Here is a 10,529-nt window from a genome sequence, read left to right as displayed (position 1 = left end):
AACACAATTGCAACAATAGTGTCATCTACATATTGAATAAATAGCTGCTAGTTTATCTCAAATTGAATGACTATAACAAATAAAAATAATTGAAGGTTGAGATTGCACAGCTTGTAACACGTACGTGTTTTGAGGGATGCTGGTCGTTTCGAGTTGCTTTCACGCGATATGAGGCTCACATGTCAGGGATGACAACGCGTAGGATATTAACGAAAATCGTTCATTAATCTCTCTTCACTATTACTTTATTAATTAGTTTCTTTTCTTTCTCTTTTTTCTTAGGTTTTAATTATTTTATACATGTCTTTTATATTGTTGTAATTGGGCTATAGAATTTTGATTGAAATTGTGAAATTTATTTATATATTTCTTTATTGAAATTTTACAATTTCATAAAAAAGTTGTTTATTACAAGTAGAACACACTCTCTCTCTCTCTCTCTCTTTTCCATTGAAATTTTTTTGAGCAATATAATTTCTATTTTGGATTTTTATATGTATATATATTTTATGAGATTGGACTATCAAAACTTTGAGAATTTCTTTGAGATTATTGTTCAAATATTAGAATTAGAGGTAAGATATGTGATTTTATCCTTTTGAAAGAAGAAGAACAAGAAAACAGAAAGAGAGATAAGATATGTGAAGAGAGAGAGAGAGAGAGAGAGAGAGAGAGATAACAGTACTATTGTGCATGAAAGGTTGAGATAATACTTGAGAAGATTACTTGGCACTCCAGTAGGCTTCAAGCAATCCTCAGCTTCTGAGGGTTGCCAAGTCATTTTCCTGACGAGAAATTAACCCACAAGCATTGACAATTTTTGCTTCATTTCTATCCACTTGAGCTCCATGATCATCCCTACAATATTTTCCATTCTAAAGAAGGATGTTGCCGGAAAGCTCCATAACCGCCGGTACTCATCAAATACTGATATATGTCCATCGTTACATCACTGTACCCCAAAGAAGTTCTTTGAATTAATAATACAAAAAAATAAATTTATTAAATTTATAAAATAGATAATCAATCATAATTATGATAGTAGTATTGTCATTAATTTTTAAAATTAATTTATTTTTAATAATATATTTATTTATTTTAAAAATATTTTTTATTAAAAAAATATCACCACAAAAATTAGGATCCAAGCGGACAAAAATAGGAGACTATTCATTTTGTTGGTCCCTATCAAATAATAGTAAATGAAATAAAAGACAAAATAAATTATTGTCCCTAATGAAGTTTTAATTTTTGATGAAATCACTTAGTGATTTTTTAGATAAATATCAACATCAAAAGATGCTTTCACAGCAAAGCAAAATGATATCCACAATTTTATTGTGATAGCATGCATGTGTGATTATTTATCGGAAATTGATATAAAGTTTAATTTGGACTTATGTGTTGGAGTAAATTATAAATTAATTTTTGAAGTATGTTAAAAATTATAAGTTAGATTTTATATTTTTATGAGAAAAAATTATTCTCTAAAGTTTGATTCCATTAATAAATTAATTATTGTCATTTAAATTAATTTAATTTGAAATGATTTAATTCCTTAAATTTTATTTTATTAATAAAATGTATAAATAAATAATCATATTTTTTATAAAGTTTTTAAATTTTTTATTGTTATAATTATTTAATAGAAAATAAAGTTTAATATTATTCAACTAAAGCTTTAATCTTTTAAATATAATTATTTTATTTTATTGCATTTAAGTTAATAATTAAATTAATATTACATGTACATAATTAGATTAATTATAATATATAACTTTTCATAAAACCATTACTTAATTAAAGATATAAAATATGCATGAAAAAATACACAAAGTACATAATTAATATTATTAATACAATAAAGCATTAATAATGCCTATAATATCTTTCCAAAGATAAAAATATAATATTATAAAAAAAAAACTCATTATTGTAGTTGGAGCCAATAATACAAAAGGATTTTTCTAGTAAAAAACTCATTATCTTAGTTGGAGCCAATAATACAAAAGGATTTTTTTAGTATAAAGCCGATCCACTATATATCTAAAACACAAGATGTACAGTGGGACTTACGAGTCTTATATATTTATGTCTTGAGTGTATAGTAGATTGAGTCTAGACAAGAATTTTCCAATTGAAATAAAAAAAAAAAAAACCTATTTTCTTAAGTCAAATCCATAACATGATCAAATACATAAGTTGAATCCATTTTCTTAGAGAGGCGTTTGGTCCAGGAACAATGATGCGATGTCATCTTTGAAACATAAAGCATAGGTGAAGTGATCACCATTCGTATAAACAAATTGTATTGTGCGTGCAAGGATGAGATAATATCTCAATTGGAGCCAATAATTCCTAGTATAGACTTGGTCCATTATAGATTTAAACACAAGATGTATAGTGAGATAAGAATCTGTTAGAATTATGACTCCAAATCCTAATAGGATTTGGAGAGAGATCTTTTCCTAATTTGAGTGAGAGAAATATTCCTCAATAGGATGGAGGAATATTTCCTATAATGAGTAGAATTCTTATTTTAGTATTATTCCTAAATTAAGTGGGACTCCTAATCAGATAATGATTGAGAGAATTAACACTATAAATAGGAGAATGATGGAAAAGGTTATTTGGCTTTTGCCCATTGAAGAGAATGGCCTTCAGCCTATGGAGTGAGGCTGCCACCCATTGTAAAGAGGGACTTTTGCCAATTGCTGAGGATTTGGCTCTGCCCACTGATGAGGGGCACTTTCCCATTGCAGTGGAGAGAGGCTTTAGCCTAAAGTGGAGTAAGGACATAGAATTCAAGAGGAAGGGATTCTTCTCCGTTGGTGAGAGGGCTCTTGCCCATATAGTTGAAGACACCCTTTATGGTGTAGTATTGTAATAGTAAATATATTGGGTTATGTATGGAGGAGACTAAGAGGGACTAACTAATATATTTACTATGAGCAGTTTGATGTTGTATGAGTTCTCTTGGGTGTAATTGGGTTGATAGGTAGTATAATTTGAGCTTGTAATTGATGATTTATTATTGATGATAGTGGAAGATGGCATGTCCATAGATATAGCCCTATGTTGAGAGGGTGAACCATGTAAATATTGGTATTTTATATGTTTATTTTATTTCTTTGCAGTTTACACGCTTCCACGATGCACAAAAATTGGTATCAGAGCATGGGGATGATCTTTGTGAGTTTGGTTGAAGGTGGAGCTGTTACGACAAATAGAAAATCACACATGCAATAATGGTGGTGGTGGAGAGTTGAAATTGAGGCGGAGCTCTTGATGCAAAATCAAGATGGTTGATGAAGTGAAGATTTTTTGAAGAACAAAGCAAGTTACACCCAAGATGAAGATTGAAGGATTGATGATTTGAAGGGTTCAAGCTCAAGCATGGAGATTTGATGATTTGATGACACCCAAGAATTTGAGGTATGCAATGGTTGATGGATTTTGAGTCAAAGTAGAGATTGTTAGAATTATGACTCAAAATCCTAATGGGATTTGGATAGATATCTTTTTCTAATTTGAGTGGAAGAAATATTCCTCAATAGGATGGAGGAATATTTCCTATAATGAGTAGAACTCTTATTTTAGTATTATTCCTAAATTGAGTGGGACTCCTAATTAGATAATGAATGAGGGAATTAACACTATAAATAGGAGAATGATGGGAATGATTATTTGGCTTTTGCCCATTGAAGAGAATGGCTTTCAGTCCATAAAGTGAGGCTGTCACCCATTGTAGAGAGGGGCTTTGCCAATTGCTAGGGATTTAGCTCTGCCCATTAATGAAGGGCACTTGCCCATTACAATGGAGAGAGGCTTCGGCTTAAAGTGGAGTAAGGACATAGAATTCAAGAGAAAGAGATTCTTGTCCATTGGTGAGAGGGCTTTTGCCCATATAGTTGAAGACACCCTTTGTGGTGTAGTGCTGTAATGGTAAATATATTAGGTTATGTCTAGAGGAGACTGAGAGGGACTAACTAATATATTTACTATGAGCAGTTTGATGTTGTATGAGTTCTCTTAGGTGTAATTGGGTTGATGGGTAATATAGTTTGAGCTTGTAATTGATGATTTATTATTGATGATAGTGGAAGATGGCATGCCCATGGATGTAGCCCTATGTTGAGAGGGTGAACTACGTAAATATTGGTGTTTTGTATGTTTGTTTTATTTCTTTGCAGTTTACACGCTTTCGCGATGCACAACAGAATCTATAGTGAACTGGATCTGGAAAAGAATTTTCCAATAAAAAAAAACCCCTATTTTCTTATGTTGAATCTATAACACGATCAAATACATAAGTTGAATCCATTTTCTTAGAAAGGTAGTTGTTCCAGGAATAACGATGCGGTGTCATCTTTCAAACATAAAGCACAGGTGAAGTGATCACCATTCATACAAACAAATTGTATAGTGCATGCAAGGATGAGATTGTATTTGAGCAGAATTCTTGACATAGCAGTTGGCTTCAAGCAATCTTCATTCATGTCTTTCCATGCATTTTCACACATTTTTTTAATTTCTCCAATCGCCTTCTTGTTGGATTATTTATTTGTATCGGGTTGTGGATTAGCAATAATCAATTGTTAGGCTTATTGATAGATTAAATAATGATATCAAATAATAAGTTTAGTAATTGACTATCTAAATGGATTGGGTCATGTGATTGGGCAAACCTGTAATGGGTCAAGCTATCCATAAACCCACTAAGGAAGAGGCTCAAACTCTCAATCCTATATATATATATATATATATATATATATATATATATATTCTAATAACCCCGTTTAATATCAGATAGAATTTGAAAGTTGTGGATTTTGGGAGTTGTGAACCTGCTCTTTCCCTTCTTTCTCTCTATTTTTAATTGTTTATAGAAAATCATGGATACAAGCGCATTTTCAAGTACACATATTCTCTAATCATGTAATCTATAACTATTCAATTTTTATATATAACAATTGGTATTAGAGCCTGGTTAGGGATTACATTTTTTTTTTTGTTAATTTCGTTATTGTATGTTTGAATATTAGTCTTTCATGGCTTGATAAACAGTTTTTTTTTTTTTTTTATGTTATATATATATATACATATACATACACACACACACCGAAATAACAATTGGTCCTTTCATTTGTCGGCCATGATGATCAATTTCATGCTCCCTTCATTTGTCAGCCATGCACCAATCTGATCAATTTCATGGCTATATATATATATATATATATATATATCTGTATATTGGTTTTCGAAACAGTACATAATTAGTGATTATGATTGAATTTCATTGCCCATATGAAAACTGCATACTGTCACATGTAAGTAATTTAACAAAAGCGAAGAGCATAAAATCTTTACAATTCTGTTTGGTTATGTGATTATTAATTATGGTAATGTTATGTGTTTATTAATAGTTGTTGGTTTTGTTAGACTAATTATATTCAGGCATATTGAAAACATATTCATGAGTAGCAACATTATTACTATGTTCATGATATAGTGTCCATGGAAATTCTAATTATGGTAAACACTTTTATGATTATGAGCTCACCTATCATAGGACTAGTCATAAAATTGTTTTGTTAGTTTGTTTAAAAATTTATTCCATGGATTTCAAGAGTTATTTGGATTATATTAATAGTGGATATACCCATCGGCATAACTCTATTAATATAATATGTTATTGTTGGTTGTAATATTATTTATTGATTGTCTTAATATTTTTTAATACCCTATCAGTATAAAAATGTTAAAGATGTTGGTTTATATATATATATATATATATATATATATATATATATATATATATATATATATATATATATATATATATATATATATATATATATTGATGAGTTCAATGAGTTTTCTTGATTTTATTGTAATCCAGGACCTTTAGGCGGGATTATAATAAATAACAGTTTTGTACATAATTGCTTTCTTAGCTAGATCTAAAAGGAAACTTTAGTTTTGTGATTATGTTACATACATAATTCACATTTCCTGTGTTGTTTTATTTCAGCTGTTGTTTCTATGCAATTATCTGCTGTGAAAACTCTGAATGGCTCAAATTTTGATGATTGCAAAGAGTCTCTGAGGATGTAGCTAGCAATAGCCTAACTGGAGTTAGTGTTAAGGGTTGATGCACCTGCTGAACTTACTAATGAATCCACTATTGCTGAAATGACTTGTGATGAGAAGTGGCAAAATTCTAATAGGGCTTGCTTAATGATGATGAAGTATACTATAGATAAGGCCATAAGACAGGGTATTTCTGATAAGGAGACTGCTAAGGAATTTCTGCGGGCTGTCGCTGAAAAGTTTAAAAAGTTTGACAAGGCTCAAAAGAGTCATTAACTTTCTTTGCTGGAGCACACCCAGTATGATGGTGTTAATGGTGTACGGGAATATATCATGACACTTATAAGTTATTTCAACAAGCTCAAGTCTGTTGATCTTGATTTGAGAGAGAGTTTTCTAGTTTGGCGCCTTTCTAAATCTCTTCCACCTCAATTCAAAATTCTCAAGACTTCTTACAACTCTCAACAAGGGGAGTGGACAATTGATCAGTTGATAGCTATTGTATGCCAAGAAGAGGAATCTATGAGGAAAGGGAATACTCCTTCTATTAATTATGTTTTTCAAGGGTCTAGTAGCAAGACTAATGAGAAATTTCAGAAGGATAAGAAGCCTAAAGCTAAATTTGAGAATAAGAACGATGGTAAGCATGATCATAAATTAACAGTTAAGAAGAAACCCTTCAAAGGCAAGTGCAACTATTGCAAGAAGTTTGGCCATAAGTTAGAGGACTGTTTTAAGCTTAAGAAGAAACATGAGAAGGAAGGTAATAGTCCAGAACTTGCCCCTCTAGCTCTAGTATGTTTTGAATCAAATGTTGTTGATGTTCCCTCAAATTCTTAGTGGTTGGATTTTGGTGCTACCATTCATGTTTCAAATTCCTTGCAGGGGTTTAAAAATGTGAGGAAGCCAAGTGAAAAGGAGAAGACTGTTTTAGGAGTAAATGGAGTTGCAGTAGTAGAACTCATAGGGACTGTTTCTTTGAATTTATCTTCTAGACATGTGTTGAAATTAAATGATACTGTTATGTTCCTTCTTTAAGGGGAAATTTAATTTCCAGTTCTGTTTTGGATAAGTATGGTTATGTGTTTCTTCAGGGTAATGGAAAAATTATTATTTATTTTAAATATGATATTGTTGGTTCTGTTGTTTTATGCAATGGTTTATATATGTTGGATTTAAATTCTGATCCTTTTCAATCTGTTGATGTTCTTATCAATGTTGTTATTAGGCACAAACATCAAAGAGTTAATGAGAACTCTTCAATATTATGGCATAGACGATTGGGTCACATTTCTAGGGAATTATTAGAAAGGATGGTTAAACAAGGTTTCTTGCATAGTCTGGATTTCTTTGATTTTAATATATGTGTTGATTGCATTAAGAAAAAATTTCCTACTAGAGCTAGAAACAAAGGGCAATTAGGAGTGAATGTGTGTTGAATTTGATTCATACTGATATCAGTGGACCCATTTCTCCTGTTGCTATGGGAGGTTTTAAATACTACATCACTTTTATTGATGACTATCTAGATGTGGTTGGATTGATCTTCTTTATGAGAAGTCTAGTTCCTTGGATGCCTTTAAAACATTTAAGGCTGCAGTTGAACTGAAAACTAGGAAGAAGATTAAATGTGTAAGGTCAGATAGGGGAGGTGAGTGTTATGATAGGTATATTGAGACTGGTAAAAATCTTGGTCCTTTTACTTTGTATTTACAAGAATGTGGGATTGAGGCACAGTACACCATGCCTGGGACCCCACAACAAAATGAGGTTGCAGAGAGGCAAAATCGTACTTTGATGGACATGGTGAGATGTATGCTTAGTCATTCTTCTTTACCATAATTTTTGTGGGGTGATGCCTTGAAAACTGCTGTGTGCATTCTCAATCAGGTTCCTAGTAAATCAGTGCCCAAGACTCCCTATGAGTTAATGTTTGGTAAGAAGCCCAGTTTGAAACATTTTCATGTATGGGGTTGTAAGGCAGAGGTGAGGCCATATAACCCTCAGATCAGAAAGCTAGATGCTAAATCTGTTAGCAGTTTCTTTATTGGCTATTGTACAAGTTCTAGAGGTAGTAGATTTTACTGTCCAACTCATTCTACTAGAGTGATTGAATCAGATCATGCTGTTTATTTTGAGGATGAGATGGATAGTGGGAGTCAAATACCTCGAGTTGTCGATCTTAGAGATAAGACTGTTGTCTTTCCTGTACCTTTGCTGCCTTCCTCAGTAGATTTTAATCCTCCTGAGGGCAATGATGAAGTTCAAAATCCTATTGATGTCAATTTAGAACCACTGGTTATAGATGCTAAGGGGCCTGATATAGTTGATGAAGTTGTACCTTTGAGGAGATCTCAAAGGATTCGTAGACCTGCAATATCAAATGATTATATGGTCTATTTACAAGAATACGAGTTTGATGGTGCTGATATTTCTGATCCTATTTCTTATCAGGAGGCTATATCTGGTCCTAATTCTTTAGAATGGATGAGATCCATGCAGGATGAACTATCTTCTATGTATCATAATCAAGTCTAGGATCTTATTGAATTACCAGATGGTTGTAAAGCTGTGGGTTGTAAATGGGTCTTTAAGACCAAACATGAAGTCAAAGGTGAAATAGAAATGTATAAGGCTAGACTAGTAGCAAAATGTTATAATCAGAGGGAATGTATAAATTATACAGAAACTTTTTCCCTAGTGTCCACTAAAGATGCCTTTCATATGGTTCTGGCTTTAGTTGCTCATTATGACTTAGAACTCCACCAGATAGATGTTAAAATAGCTTTCTTAAATGGAGACTTATATAAAGATGTGTATATGGTTCAACCTAATGGTTTCATAGAAGTTGGTAAAGAATACTTAGTGTGCAAGTTGAAAAGATCCATTTACGGGTTAAAACAGGCTTCTAGATAATGGTATCTAAAGTTTGATCAAGTTATGACTTCTCTTGGTTTTTAGGAGAGTGCTTCAGATCAATGCATCTTTCAGAAGGTGGGTGGGAGCCATTTCATTATTCTAGTATTGTATGTTGATGACATTCTTCTTGCCAGTAATAGCACCAATCTCTTGAACGAGACAAAATACATGCTTTGTAGTCACTTTGAAATGAAAGATCTTAGTGAGGCCACATATGTTCTAGGTATTCAGATTCACCATGACAGGTCTCGAGGCATGTTGGGTTTGTCTCAAGAAACTTGTATTGATTGAGTTCTTAAGAGATTTAACATGCACACTTGCTCATCTTCTGTTGCACCTGTTCTTTCAAGTGAGAAACTCTCTAAAGCTTAGTGTCCTCAGGATGATAAAGGACTGAAATGGAAAAGATTCTATATAGTTGTGCTATTGGGAGCTTGATGTATGCCCAAGTATGCAGTCGTCCTGATATAACATTTTCTATTAGTGTCCTTAGTAGATACTTGAGTAATTCTGGATGGAGTCACTGGAAATCTGCAAAGAAAGTTATGAGATATTTGCAGGGTACTAAGAATTATATGTTGACTTACGAAAGATCTAGCAATCTAGAAGTTATTGGGTACTCTGATTCTGACTTTACAGGCTGTGTAGATGATAAAAAATCTACTTTTGATTACATCTTTATGATGTCTGGAGGAGCTGTTTCTTGGAAGAGTGCTAAATAGACACTTACCGCTACCTCTACTGTGGAAGCAGAGTATGTTGCTTGTTATGAGGCGACTTGTCAAGCTATTTGGTTAAAGAAATTGATTTCTGGTATGTTTGTTATTGAGAGCATCTCAAGGCCCTTGACCATTTATTGCGATAATGCTCTTGCTGTTTGCTTCTCTCAAAATCATAGGAATTTTAGTCGACCTAATCATTTTGATGTCAAATTCCTGTTTGTTCGAGAGAAGATTCATGAATCACATACTCGAATTGAACATATTACTACGGACCGAATGATTGCAGATCCATTAACCAAATCTTTGCCCATTAGTGTTTTTCAGAAGCATGTTGGACATATGGGTGTACTGAAATCTTTTGATGATGCTTTGGTTTAGTGGGAGTCTGTTTTATGTTACATTTGGGTTAGCATTTGTATAGAATACTTAGAACATTGTTTTTGGACATATCTTGTCACATATTCCATTTAAATTCAGTTTTTGGTTTTGAGATTTTGTTGGCACATATATATAATATTGTTTTCCATATCGGATTCTATGTTATTTTGTTTGCTGTTTCATTAACTGGATTTTATAGGTTAAATTACATACTTGTTATTGGATATTGTTTTGTATTTTATTAGTCTGTTCTTTTAGTTTAATAAAATGATTACTGCTATCCAAGTGGGAGATTGTTGGATTATTTTTTTGTATCGAGTTGTGGATTAGCAATAATCAATTGTTAGACTTATTGACAGATTAAATAATGATATCAAATAATAAGTTTGGTAATTGACAATATCTAAATAGATAAAG

The 10,529-nt window shown here is 32.2% G+C and overlaps 1 protein-coding gene across 1 annotated transcript; it reads left to right on the top strand.

Moving 5' to 3' along the window:
• The first annotated feature begins 9,410 nt into the window (after nt 1-9,410).
• On the top strand, nt 9,411-10,112 carry LOC131174630 (secreted RxLR effector protein 161-like). The gene is made up of 2 exons (XM_058138385.1): nt 9,411-9,723; nt 9,766-10,112. The coding sequence occupies exons 1-2, from the start codon at nt 9,411-9,413 to the stop codon at nt 10,110-10,112; spliced, it is 660 nt and encodes a 219-aa protein (XP_057994368.1).
• Nucleotides 10,113-10,529: the final 417 nt, after the last annotated feature.

The sequence above is a fragment of the Hevea brasiliensis genome, chromosome 16 (genome assembly GCF_030052815.1).
Source record: "Hevea brasiliensis isolate MT/VB/25A 57/8 chromosome 16, ASM3005281v1, whole genome shotgun sequence".
NCBI classification, from domain to species: Eukaryota; Viridiplantae; Streptophyta; class Magnoliopsida; order Malpighiales; family Euphorbiaceae; genus Hevea; species Hevea brasiliensis.
The sequence above is the reverse complement of the archived record's forward strand: the minus strand, read 5'-3'. Positions and strand labels throughout refer to the sequence as shown.